This window comes from Carassius carassius, chromosome 36 (genome assembly GCF_963082965.1).
Source record: "Carassius carassius chromosome 36, fCarCar2.1, whole genome shotgun sequence".
NCBI classification, from domain to species: Eukaryota; Metazoa; Chordata; class Actinopteri; order Cypriniformes; family Cyprinidae; genus Carassius; species Carassius carassius.
This window is the reverse complement of record NC_081790.1, coordinates 539,179-553,387: the sequence shown is the minus strand read 5'-3', so window position 1 is coordinate 553,387 and position 14,209 is coordinate 539,179. Positions and strand designations below refer to the sequence as shown.

At 38.0% G+C, this 14,209-nt stretch overlaps 1 protein-coding gene across 1 annotated transcript; it reads left to right on the top strand.

The window, feature by feature from the left end:
- Positions 1-12,064: 12,064 nt before the first annotated feature.
- Positions 12,065-14,007, top strand: LOC132116602 (phospholipase A2 inhibitor NAI-like). Its single transcript, XM_059525467.1, has 5 exons — positions 12,065-12,118; positions 12,199-12,318; positions 12,589-12,714; positions 12,914-13,024; positions 13,128-14,007. The coding sequence occupies exons 1-5, from the start codon at positions 12,070-12,072 to the stop codon at positions 13,520-13,522; spliced, it is 801 nt and encodes a 266-aa protein (XP_059381450.1). The 5' UTR covers positions 12,065-12,069; the 3' UTR covers positions 13,523-14,007.
- Positions 14,008-14,209: the final 202 nt, after the last annotated feature.

Genomic DNA, 14,209 nt, shown 5'->3' with positions numbered 1-14,209 from the left:
CAATCACTCCCCCGGCCTCGCTCCCATGTCCCTCGGCCCCGCCCCACTCGTCACATACCCCCATCGCCCCTCGCAGGCCGGGGGGTACTCCCGAGACTGCGCTCTACTCCCCCCCCCCCCCCTCCCTCCGGGGGGGGCCGCTCACGGGGACCTGCGGGAACCTGGGGATAGGACAGGCGAGGCGAGAGAAAAGGAGATGGAAGGAGGAGCGACAGAGACGAGAGAGGGGAAAAAAAAAAAAAAAAAAAATCCGGTTCCCAGACGCACCGCTGCTCGGCCCTCCACCAGCTGGGTGATCTCCTCCGCGGTGCCTGGCGGTGGCACTGGACGGCCCTCGGCGGACGGCACGACACTCCTCCGCCGCCCTGTGGACGGCGACGGCTCCTCCGGTTTTGGGCAGCCGGCAGGAGTCCCCCGTTCCCTGCTCCTCCCCGTTCCGGCGGAGGCAGCAGGCTCCGGCCACCTGGCGAACGGCGCCGACTCCTCCGCTCCCTCACGGACGGCAGCCGTCTCTCCACACCGTGGGCGGCCGGTAGCGAGCTCGCCCGTCCCCGGCAACTCGCTCCAACCCACCGCCTCGAGCGTCCATGGCGGCACACTCCTCGCCAGCTCGATGGCACCGCGGATTCACCACAGCGGCGAGGGATCTTCAGCAGCGCGTCCCTCCTTCTCCCGGGCTTCGGCACCACTGTAACGATATACCTTCATATTCATCCGGAAGAAGGAGGCGGGAACCGGCGGACAATCAAAAACATTTTAATAACAAAATAAACATAAAACCGCGCACCAGCCCCTCACGGATGACTGGTGCGCGCAAATAAAACAAAAACACAACTAAAAGCCCAGGCCTGGTCCTCTCTCGTCCTTCACTGTCGTCGCTCCAGTTTTATATCCTTCCATCTCCTCCGTGGGCCTCGAGACCGGTGGGACGAACAGGTGTAGCTCATTTCCAATCACTCCCCCGGCCTCGCTCCCATGTCCCTCGGCCCCGCCCCACTCGTCACAGTAACACATTACATTTAAATGTACAATGTTCCTTTTTCAAATGAGTAACGCAAGTTACACTGATATTTCTCCTGTCCCCATATGGAAAGAAATCGGCAGATGCAACTCTTTCAGCCTGAGGCTTATTAATTTATTAATTTCACTTTTGGTGTGAAACAAAACACACACACACACACACACACACACCCAGCCCAGGTGAACAAAGATAACACAAAACTAATATAATGCATCATCTTCCATTAAAAAAGTAACTACTTAGCTGAATTAGTTACTTTTTTATGGGATTAATGCAATATTATAATACATTTAAAAGTATCTTTCCACAACACTGAATATTGCAGGTGAATGACAGAAGTGATCGTACATGAATCATCTTAGAATAAAAATGTAAATGTCAAAGGGCTTACAGTAAGATCCCAAACCACACAACTGTAACTACACACAAATCACAGTCCATGAACACATATCAGCACATGCTGCAGTGTCTGAATCACATCATAAACATAAGGATCTTACCTGATGTGAGCTGATATACGGTGATCCTCATCTGACACAAAAGTGTTAAAATATCTGTTCTGAAATGCTTATAGAGAGGTTATCAGCTCGTCGTTCTGAAAAGGAAATGTGAGCCTGAGTCCACTGTTTCCTTCTCAAATTCAAATGAATGCATGGAAAACTCACAAATGCATTTCCTTGTCAGTGCATTTACATACATATATTTGCTTTCTAGCAGGAATATTATACTTGAATATTTAATAGTATCCCCTTCATGTAATCATAAGTAATTCTTCTCAAGTTTGTTCAGTTTTAAGCCAAGGACTCCAGCTGCTGAATACTGATCATTATTTTATTTATTTTTTATTTTTCCCTCAGCTCTACATGACCTGTCATTACTTATCCCAGCATTGACTTCTTCATTTATAAGATGGATATTTTAAGTCTCATCCATGTTCTTACCTTGATTACAACAGAATAGTAGATGCAATAAAGGCAAAGCTTATAATTACTGTATTCAAAGCAAAATGTCTAAAGAATAAATAATGCTGAAATTAGAAATTCTTGTTGAGTCCCTCTATCAAAACAATTAGGAAAAAGCTGTTTGGGTATCATAAAGATTTTTTACAATATTTGCATGCTGTAACTCAAGAAATATTAAAGTTGTCTTAATATGATTTTAGATACTGTTTCCTTTAGAAACTTTTCTTTTGAAATCTTCATTTGGAAGGCCCTGAATGGTTTAATCCAAGGGATATTGAGATCTCAGACTAGCTCCATGTCCAAAATGGTTTTATTCTACCCATTTTCAGTGGTTAAAATCTAAATGTGGTTTTGTGTTTATCTAGTCATCACTGTTGTCACGGTCAAATATGCGAATAATAACAGTAACTCTCGGTTAAGCACAAACAGTGTGAAACATAACATAATATTATCCAGGATCCCTGGGATTTATGGGGTTTCGGATTACCCAGTGTTAATTATTTCAAGTGGGAGAGACCTTAAATGTTTGAGTGATTCTTCCAAGTATGCCCTTTAGCAGTAGATAATATTTGATATATGACTATGCTTCACATTTTATAACAATAAAAAATAAAAATAAATCCTTGTCATTAATCCAGGAGAGGCGAATTTTAGTTTATTGATGATAATGCAGTAGGGCTGCCCCCTAATAGTCGACTAACTGTTATTCGACCAGAAGAGGCTTAGTCAACTAAAATTTAATTAGCCACCTAGTAGTGAAATGTGTAACTCCAAATGAACCAGTTCAAATGGAAAACAAATAATCTCAGATTGTGTAATCCGTAACAAGCATATTGGTGCCTCATTAGTGTGGAGATAAATCAGTGTCGCCGACTTCATCTCTTAAGCCGAAAACAAAGCACTAATTTATCAATAAATTATTAAAATGTAATCATTTACTGACATTTCTCCTGTCCCCGTAATGAAAGAAACCAGCAGAGGCACCTCCTTCAGTCTGAGGCTTTTTATCTTTAATCTTTTATTTAATCTTTTTTTTAATCTTTAATTTAATCTTTAATCTTTAATTTATCACTTTTGGTGTGAATGGAAAAAATAAATAAAATTACAAAAAAACACTCCCAGCTAAATCAATGTAATGCATTACCTTGCATTAAAAGGTAACTACATAACTTAATTAGTTGCTTTTTTATGGAGTAATGCACTATTATAATGCACTACTTTTAAAAGTAACTTTCCACAACACTGAATATTGCATTATTGAGTGATAGAAGTGATCGTATATGAATCATCTTAGAATAAAAATGTAAATGTCAAAGGGCTTACAGTAAGATCCCAAACCACACAACTGTAACTACACACAAATCACAGTCCATGAACACATATCAGCACATGCTGCAGTGTCTGAATCACATCATAAACATAAGGATCTTACCTGATGTGAGCTCATATACGGTGATCCTCATCTGACACAAAAGTGTTAAAATATCTGTTCTGAAATGCTTATAGAGAGGTTATCAGCTCGTCGTTCTGAAAAGGAAATATGAGCCTGAGTCCACTGTTTCCTTCTCAAATTCAAATGAATGCATGGAAAACTCACAAATGCATTTCCTTATCAGTGCATTATCATAAAAAAACTTTAGCTTTCTAGCAGGAATATTATGTAATATAGCCTATTTATGGTAATAATTTGTATATGTAATATGGTTATTATTTATCTTGTTGGCATATATAAAAGTTATCTGTTATATATGTTTTAAACACTATGACAAGGTAATGTTGAATTTATTGTCATTATATATATATATATATATATATATATATATATATATATATATATATATATATATATATATATATTATAACGCTCTTGTTAAGACCTTTTCATGTGATAACTACTGCACCTTTCTGTGTGCACTAGCTGTGTTTTTTCGTTCGCTGCCCATTTCATATGGTGTAAAGAATCTGTAAATTTAACAGTTGAGCTCTGATGAAGTTTACTTTTTTTTTACATTGTCATTAAATACGGACAGAGGTTCCTCTGGCATGTTTTTCATTAGATTCTAGGTGGATGCTTTCCCTGCTGAACGATTGGCTAAGAGACAGCAAAACACAAAACTTCATGAACAGTGTTCTCAAATAAATATGTCTACAGCCGTTTGAAAAGTTTTGAATGATATAGTGGAGTCCTTAGATGGCAAGAAACACTGTGCATGTCTTTTTGTCGACTTATCAAAGGCCTTCGACACTGTGGATCATGATATGTTACTAAAAAGGCTTTGATCAGTAGGACTATCAGAAAATGTAATCTTGTGGTTTAGTTCTTATTTAAGGGGAAGATCCCAATGTGTCCAGATGGAAGGTATTCGGACAGATCCATTAGAGGTCATTAGGGGAGTCCCGCAAGGATCTGTGCTAGGACCACTATTGTTCAGCATATATATAAATTGTTTAGATTTTAATATTGAAAATAGAAGGTTCCATTTTTACGCTGATGACACTATTATATATTGTTCAGCTTCCTCTAAGCAACAATCTGTAGCCTTTTTACAGTCTGCTTTCGATATAATCCAAAAAAGGTTTTGTGCCTTGAAGCTGGTTTTAAATGAGAAAAAAAACTAAATGTATGTTATTTTCAAACTCCAAAATTTCTGCTGAAAATTCAATTTCTCTTCTGACTCTTCAAGGTAGTCTGATTACATCAGTATCGGAGTACAAATACCTTGGTATTATTATCGATAATACATTACGTTTTGGTTCACATATCAAATATCTGAGGCAAAAACTTAAGAAAAAATTAGGATTTTATTTTAGAAACAAGTCATGTTTTTCATTTAATGCGAGGAAGAAACTAGTGTCTGCTACCTTTTTAACAGTTCTTGACTACGGGGATGTAGTGTATCAGCATGCGCCCTCTTATCTTCTTGTTTCTTTGGATGCTCTGTACCATGGTGTTCTTAGATTTATAACTGGCTGTAGATTTTCAACACACCATTGTGACCTATACAAAATGGTTGGTTGGTCGACGTTGAATATTAGAAGGAAAAAGCATTGGTATCTCTTGATTTACAAAGCTATATTGGGTTATTTGCCCTCTTATCTTTGCAGTCTCATTAAACAGAAATTGCCCGGTCATTATTCACTACGCTCTAAATCGATCCACAACCTGTGTGTGCCTTTTGCTAGAACCAAGTTGGGAAAAACTTCCTTTAAATATGCTGCGGCCTCAGATTGAAATCTTCTCCAGACTGAGATGAAGTTAAAAAAATTAGTATCTTGTGGTCACTTTAAATATTTATTAAACAATCATCAGAGTAAATTAATGGTGTGTAAATGTTTCTAATCAGATGCATGTTCTTTATATCTATGAAATGATGTTTGTTTATGTTTGTGTGTTGTAACTTCGATGTAAAATTGTCTATGTAAACTCAGCTGCCTATCTTGGCCAGGACACTCCTGTAAAAGAGATTTTAATCTCAGTGAGTCCTCTTTCCTGGTTAAATAAAGAAAGATAACAGACTTACACCGGAGGATAAGATAACATAAACACAGATTTCCTCAAATTTTGTAGGGCATGGCTGTTTTAGCTTTGCTGTAACCTGAACACAGAACTAGATTTTATTTTTTCTTCTACAGTTCCTCCAGTGTTTCTTAGAAAAAGAAAAAAAAAAAACACGCTTGTCATACGGTGCCCGTAAGGTGACTTGTTCGGTTTACTTAGTTTTGTCATGGCCACGACATAATAACTCGTGGGAATGTGATAATATGTCGTCGCCACGAGATCATTTTGTCGAGGTAACGACATCCTTATGTCGTAGCCTCGAGATGCTATGTTGAGGGAACAACATCCATTTCTCGTGGCCACGACTTCTTATGTTGAGGGAACGACATGTTTTTCTCGTGGCCACGAGTTTAATGCGTAAACAAACCTGTGTGACCATAGCAACTCGGGATTTTCAGAGATGGATTCATTCATATTTTATTTTGAATTAATGAATGATTATATAAACCGTATGCTTTGGCTACCGGGCTGTATTACATTTGATTGTCAGCATTCAAATGAAGTTTATAATAAATAAATATGACATAAAGTGCATAATAAAATATAAAAACGTTTTTTATCCATCCTACAGTCTTGTGAGTCCATTAACTGATAGTATTTACCACGTAATATGTGTACATTATTATTATTATTATTATTACTAGCCTATTATTATTGGTTATATTTTTTTATTTTGTTTATATTCATTTTTTTGCTTCAATTTCGATCTCTTTATTTAACATTCTGAATATTTCTGTAAATAATAGCGCACACACACACACACACACACACACCACAATCACATTCACTGACACACAACACACACTGATGCATTTCTTCTGCTATTCTGAGCTCTCTGTAACAATAATAACAACTGTTCTCTGATAAACACTGTACATAAAAGAGATAAAGGTCTTGATGAACTAAAGGCTAAAAAAAAACGTAGCTCCAAAAATCACAGCAACACATTCCTCGACACCTGTTTGTCAGTATGCACTGAAAAGCTGTTCACTGACGACCATCACATGCAGTGACTAAAAGCTGGCTGACATCACTTAATTCAACGTGTAGCTATGATGAGAATCTCGTAAATTATTATACATAATTTAAGACAAATAACTTGTTTGTATTGTTTATATTTTTTTTTAACTATTTATTTATTTTTCAAAAAAAGTTCCCCAAAACTCTTCTCACAGTTCTCCTATAACCAACATTCAGCTTAGGCTTAGCCATTAATTTCACATCCAAATGCACCACCAAAACACTTCATAAATGTCTCATATCAACTCATTCTTCCACAACACCATTCCTCATTTTCAAGTAAAGGACTCTCTAGCTGCCGTGAATTAGATTTTTAACTAAACTGATGTTGTTCTATTAATATCGAATAATACTTTGTATTATTGTATCCATTACAACCTGACATTCATATGCATTAGCTCCTAATAAAGACACACAAAAGCATGAGAACACCTGATAATTCATGTTCCTGTGTCAACTTAATGTTTATATTAATGCAACTCCTCAAGCATTAATATAAAGTTGATCTTTCAGTAGCTGTTAACAGCTTCCAGTCATCTAAGGCTTTCTAATAGATTAGGTCTGGGCTTCACTCCTGCTTCAGCACAGCAGCATAATGAACTTCTGGAATAAAATTGAGTCTAAGAGTATTGTGTATTCAATGGACAGGGCTGTCTGGTTACAGTAACAGAAAAGGTAGTATCCTCACAATTGTATTCCTTCTTAGAGAAAAATGGTATATGTGAGGATTTCCAGTCAGGATTTAGACCGTATCATAGTACTGAGACTGCTCTCCTTAGAGTTGCAAATGACCTGGTCTTATCATCTAATCGTGGCTGTATCTCTCTATTAGTTTTATTGGATCTTAGTGCTGCGTTTGACACAATTGACCACAACATTCTTTTGCATAGACTTGAACACTTTGTTGGCATCAGTGGAAGTGCATTAGCATGGTTTAAATCGTACTTATATGACCGCCATCAGTTCGTAGCAGTGAATGAAGATGTATCCTATCGATCACAAGTGCAGTATGGAGTACCTCAAGGCTCAGTACTAGGGCCGCTACTCTTCACGCTTTATATGTTACCCTTGGGAGATATCATCAGGAAACATGGTGTTAGCTTTCACTGTTATGCTGATGATACTCAGCTCTATATTTCTTCGCGGCCCGGTGAAACACACCAATTTGAAAAACGAATGGAATGCATAGTCGATATAAAAAATTGGATGACGAGTAATTTCTTACAGCTAAATTCTGAAAAAAACAGATGTGTTAATTATAGGACCTAAAAACTCTGCTTGTAATAACCTAGAACACTGTCTAAGACTTGATGGTAGCTCTGTCAATTCTTCGTCATCAGTTAGGAACCTAGGTGTGCTATTTGATCGCAATCTTTCCTTAGAAAGCCACGTTTCTAGCATTTGTAAAACTGCATTTTTCCATTCCAAAATATATCTAAATTACAGCCTATGCTCTCAGTGTCAAATGCAGAAATGTTAATCCATGCATTTATGACCTCAAGGTTAGATTATTGTAATGCTTTATTGGGTGGTTGTTCTGCACGCTTAGTAAACAAACTACAGCTAGTCCAAAATGCAGCAGCAAGAGTTCTTACTAGAACTGGAACATTTCCCTCAGCATTCAAGCAGGCTCGGGTAAGCCCACTGCTCAAGAAACCATCTCTAAATCCAGCGCTTCTTGAAAACTACAGACCGGTATCCCTTCTTCCATTCATTGCAAAGACACTTGAGCGAGCTGTGTTCAACCAGTTTTCTATGTTCCTTGTACAGAACAACCTCCTGGACAGCAACCAATCTGGCTTCAAAAGTGGCCACTCAACTGAGACTGCTCTGCTCTCGGTTACTGAAGCCCTGCGACTAGCAAGAGCAGCTTCAAAATCCTCTGTACTCATCTTACTCGACCTTTCTGCTGCTTTGACACTGTTAATCACCAGATTCTCCTGTCAACCCTCAGAAAGATGGGCATCTCTGGAACAGCACTCCTGTGGGTTAAGTCCTACCTCTCTGACAGATCCTTCAGTGTGTCTTGGAGGGGTGATGTTTCAAAGTCAAACCACCTTGCTACTGGGGTTCCTCAAGGCTCAGTACTTGGACCACTTCTCTTCTCCATCTACATGACATCATTAGGATCTGTCATTCAGAAGCATGGCTTTTCTTATCACTGCTACGCTGATGACACCCAACTCTACCTCTCATTCCAGCCAGATGACCCGACGGTAGCTGCCCGCATTTCAGCCTGTCTGAGTGACATCTCTAGCTGGATGAATGACCATCACCTTCAGCTTAACCTTATGAAGACAGAACTCCTGGTGATTCCAGCTAACCCATTGCTTCATCACAACTTCTCTATACAGCTGGGCTCATCAACCATTACTCCTTCGAGGACAGCTAGAAACATAGGAGTTGTGATGGATCATCAGTTAAGCTTCACAGACCACATTGCTACAACGACCCGGTCCTGCAGGTTTGCCTTATACAACATTAGGAAGATTAGACCCTTCCTGTCAGAGCAAGCCACCCAACTTCTTGTCCAAGCTCTTGTTCTCTCCAGACTGGACTATTGTAATGCTCTCCTGGCTCTTCCTGCATGTACTGTCAAGCCTCTGCAGTTGATCCAGAATGCAGCAGCGAGGGTTGTCTTCAATGACCCATAAAAAGCTCACGTTACTCTCCTCATCAGGTTACACTGGCTACCAGTAGCTGCTCGCATCAAATTCAAGGTACTGATGCTAGCCTACAAGACGACCACTGGCACGGCACAAACTTACCTAAACTCATTGGTTAAATCTTATGTGCCCTCCAGAAGTTTGCGCTCTGCAAGTGATCGACGCCTTGTGGTACCATCCCAAAGAAGTTCAAAATCACTCTCACGGACCTTTTCCTGGACTGTGCCCAGCTGGTGGAATGACCTCCCAATCTCAATTTGTACAGCTGAGTCTTTACTCATTTTCAAGAAACAGCTAAAGACTCATCTTTTTCGCCTGCACTAAACCAACTAACACTAGCACTTTTCCTCTTCTTGTCTTTTAATTTTATAATAAAATAAATAAAATAAAAAACCTACCTATGCGTTCTATACTAGACTAACTGAGACTTGTCATGGCACTTGTATACTGTTGTTGTTCTCTTGTTGACCTGACTGCTTCTATTGTTCTCATTTGTAAGTCGCTTTGGATAAAAGCGTCTGCTAAATGATTAAATGTAAATGTAAATGTAACCAGAAAGTATGACCATATTAGCCCGGTCCTGTCAACACTGCACTGGCTCCCTATCAAACATCGTATAGATTTTAAAATATTGCTTATTACTTATAAAGCCCTGAATGGCTTAGCACCTCAGTATTTGAATGAGCTCCTTTTACATTATAATCCTTCACATCCACTACGTTCTCAAAACTGAAATTTGATAATACCTAGAATATCAAAATCAACTGCAGGCGGCAGATCCTTTTCCTATTTGGCGCCTAAACTCTGGAATAACCTACCTAACATTGTTCGGGAGGCAGACACACTCTTGCAGTTTAAATCTAGATTAAAGACCCATCTCTTTAAACTGGCTTACACATAACATACTAGTATGCTTTTAATATCCAAATCCGTTAAAGGATTTTTAGGCTGCATTAATTAGGTCAACCGGAAGCCGGAACACTTCCCATAACACCCTATGTACTTGCTACATCATTAGAAGAATGGCATCTACACTAATATTTGTTTTCGCTCTTATTCCGAGGTCACCGTAGCCACCAGATCCAGTCTGTGTCCAGATCAGAGGGTCACGGCAGTCACCCGGATCCAGTACGTATCCAGACCAGATGCTGGATCAGCACCTAGAAAGGACCTCTACATCCCTGAAAGACAGCGGAGACCAGGACAACTAGAGCCCCAGATACAAATCCCCTGTAAAGACCTTGTCTCAGAGGAGCACCAGGACAAGACCACAGGAAACAGATGATTCTTCTGCACAATCTGACTTTGCTGCAGCCTGGAATTGAACTACTGGTTTCGTCTGGTCAGAGGAGAACTGGCCCCCCAACTGAGCCTGGTTTCTCCCAAGGTTTTTTTCTCCATTCTGTCACCGATGGAGTTTCGGTTCCTTACCGCTGTCGCCTCTGGCTTGCTTAGTTGGGGTCACTTCATCTACAGCGATATCGTTGACTTGATTGCAAATAAATGCACAGACACTATTTAACTGAACAGAGATGACATCACTGAATTCAATGATGAACTGCCTTTAACTATCATTTTGCATTATTGACACACTGTTTTCCTAATGAATGTTGTTCAGTTGCTTTGACGCAATGTATTTTGTTTAAAGCGCTATATAAATAAAGGTGACTTGACTTGACTGGCTTGAAAAGCTCATGTAGACTGGTCTTGACTTGGTTTTTCCAAAAACCTTTCCACCTTGCCCACCGTGGATCATATCTGAAGCATTCATAACTGAAATCAAAGGTTTATACTGTAAACATGTCCTCATCTAAAACAAACTAATGTGATGCTGCTGGTTGTGTGTAAAAGGATATACTGTATGGTTCATGTATTCACACTTATGTCATTACAAACCAGTATGTCTTCTTTCTTCTAGTAGAGTGTAACCTGTTCAAATTGAAATCATTTTAGCAAACTATTTTAGGGGGTGGATTCATGTTCATTGGCTACATATGTTTTTCTGGTAAAGCCCTATTAACTTATAAAATAAAATAAAATACAATGATATTCTTCTGAGAACCATATAAAATAAGTTTGATAAATTTCCTCATTTTTACATGATTACATGTTTGGAGCATAAGAAAGAAATGGAGATTTATTTAATATATATATAACAGTAATTTTTAGGTTCCAGGCTATTTTTTTCCCGATACAATCAATGTATGTATTTATTGTCATATTAATGTGTTCTTGGGGCAACATGTACTAATAAAATAAGTAGAATAATGAGAGCAATAACATGAAAACATTTTCATATGACATATCATAATTCATAGAAATATTGATATATAAAGTCTTTTTCTATTACTCATTATGTTTACCTACACTGACTGATACGCATGAAGTATGTCCTGGTGTCCTCTACAGTGGAGCTGTATATGAAACTCACAACAGAAAGTCATATTCTGCTTTGAAACCTACTAAAGTTGTACTGAGACGAGGAAAACATTTAGGAAAATAGTCTGATTTAAATGATAATTACAAAATATGATCATATTTCTATCACACAACTGAATTTAGTCATACGGTCAATGTCTGTAATATTTAAAGGCCAAATGTATGCTCTATGTCCAAGAATCAGACCCTTTCTTCGACTTCCTTTATTCACATTGCAGTGTAGACTAATAGTAACATGATCAATTGTTTTATGTCTTGTCATTATTACTGTTTGGGTTATTTAGAATTATTCATTCTGTTTACTTCTGTTAAACTTTCATTTTCTCATAAAGCCCCTCCCCTTCTGATAAGATATAAAATGAGCACTCAAACTGGAACATTTCATTCACCTCCTGATCAAAGATGGATCTGCAAATCTCAGCTTTTCTTCTGTTTGTTCTTTTCACTGCAGGTACAAAGACAGATCATGCTTTTACTGTTATTGAGTTCAAATACAGATCATTGATGTCTGTCTCTGTTTTATTACTGAAGGACACTCTCTCAGCTGCTATCAGTGCAGGAATGATACGGGTTCTTGTGCGGATCTTGGGAATATAACATGTCCCAGTGGATATTCCAAGTGCATGAATGTAACAACAGTATGGAAAGTTGGTAAGTCTAATATGATTTATTGAAATATTGTTATATTTGATTGATTATTTAATGCTGTTGAAACAATGGAAATGTAAATTCTCACAGAACTCTTAATTGTTTTTATATATTTTACAGAATAATCTATATAGATTTCTGCTATTTAATTTTCTATTGCTATAAAAAAAATCAATCCAAAAAAATGTTTGTTTGTTTTCTTTTGTTTTTTTTAAGCTTTCTCCTTTTACATATTAAAAAACTGGACTTTTCTGTTTTATTCATGTATTTTAGGTGCAACTAACGTGAATGGTAGATATTGTGCTGGTAACTGTACAAGTGGGTCGATGAACTACGGGTTTGCACAGGTTTTATATTCCTGCTGTGACACTGACCTTTGTAATGTCCAAGATGCTCCAGGTATTGTACTTTATACTGACCACAGAATCAATCTGTTAGATCAAAACACATTTTAATTCCATATGATATTTAGTAAGGAATCAAAAGGAGAGTGCAGCTTGATTGTCTACCAATTGATGGAGCAGCTAAAGGAGTGTTGTTTGATTAGATGTCATATTTTGAATGAAAATAAAAGAACAGTCTTGTTCCCCTCCTGTAGATCCCAGCACTAACACTCCCAATGGAAAGAAATGTTACTATTGTGCTGGTCAGAACTGCTCAAACACAGTGAACTGTTCAGGGAGTGAAGACCACTGCATTTCAATCGCAGGTGAGAATCAAGATTCAAGTTGTTATTTAGTTTCTCCATTATTCATTTTAAATGTCTGATACCAATTGCTTAGACTAACATATGTTTTCTTTCTTTTCATCAGTGAATTCCAATGAATCACAGCTTCTAAAAGGCTGTGTCTCTAAATCTATTTGTGATTATGCCAACATATCTTTTAGTAGTGTTCATGGCATCTCATGTTGTGAGGGGGACTTGTGTAATGATTTTTATAATGTCACCCAGAACATCAACATCACCCAGAACATCATCCAGAACAATATACAGAACATCACTCAAAACATCATCCAGAACGTCATCCAGAACGTCCCCCAGAGCGTCCCCCAGAATGTCTCTCAAAACGTCACTCAAAATGTCACTCAGAGCGTCACTCAAAATGTCACTCAGAGCGTCACTCAGAAAGTCCCCCAGAGTAGTAACAGTGCTAAGAGTATCACCCAGGGCTTCATGTTATTATTGATTGTTAACTTAATTAAGTAAACAATCAATAATAAAATAAGAAAGAAGCAAATTTTGAGCAGTAGGATAAATAGAGACTATTACTAATAGATCACTATTGATTTGTTGTTGAATGGTAGACGCATATTTTCTTATGACGTGTGTGCATGAAAAAAAAACATTTTGGAAAGTGATAAAACAGGTTTGAATGCATTGTTTGCTTTTGCTATATTTGTGTGTTAGTGTGTGTGTGTGTGTGTGTGTGTGTGGTTTTGTGTCTAGCATTATGGGACAATTGTATAGAGCTAATTTTGTGCCAATATTCATCAAACAAATCCAGCGTTTTGCAAATAAAAACAATTTGTTTTGCAAAGAAAAACTCGCCTTTCAAATAAATGCAAAGTGATTTGCAAATACAAAACTCCATTTGAGAGAAAATGCTGGATTTGTTTGATGAATATTGGCATAAAATTCACTCCATTCAACCGGCCAAAGATTATGAAAACATGTCTAACCGTATATATGAGTGATATTGACATTGTTTGCTTAATCTTTGGCCAATTGTCCCATAACTCTAGACACAAAATCACACACTCTGTAACTCACAACTCCTAATATTTACATTGAAGACATTAATAATCATTCAGTGTGACAATTGTCCTGAGTTGACTTAAATGATAAACATTTCTTTTCTTAGTCAGTGATACCCAGACAACTGACAGACTTCTC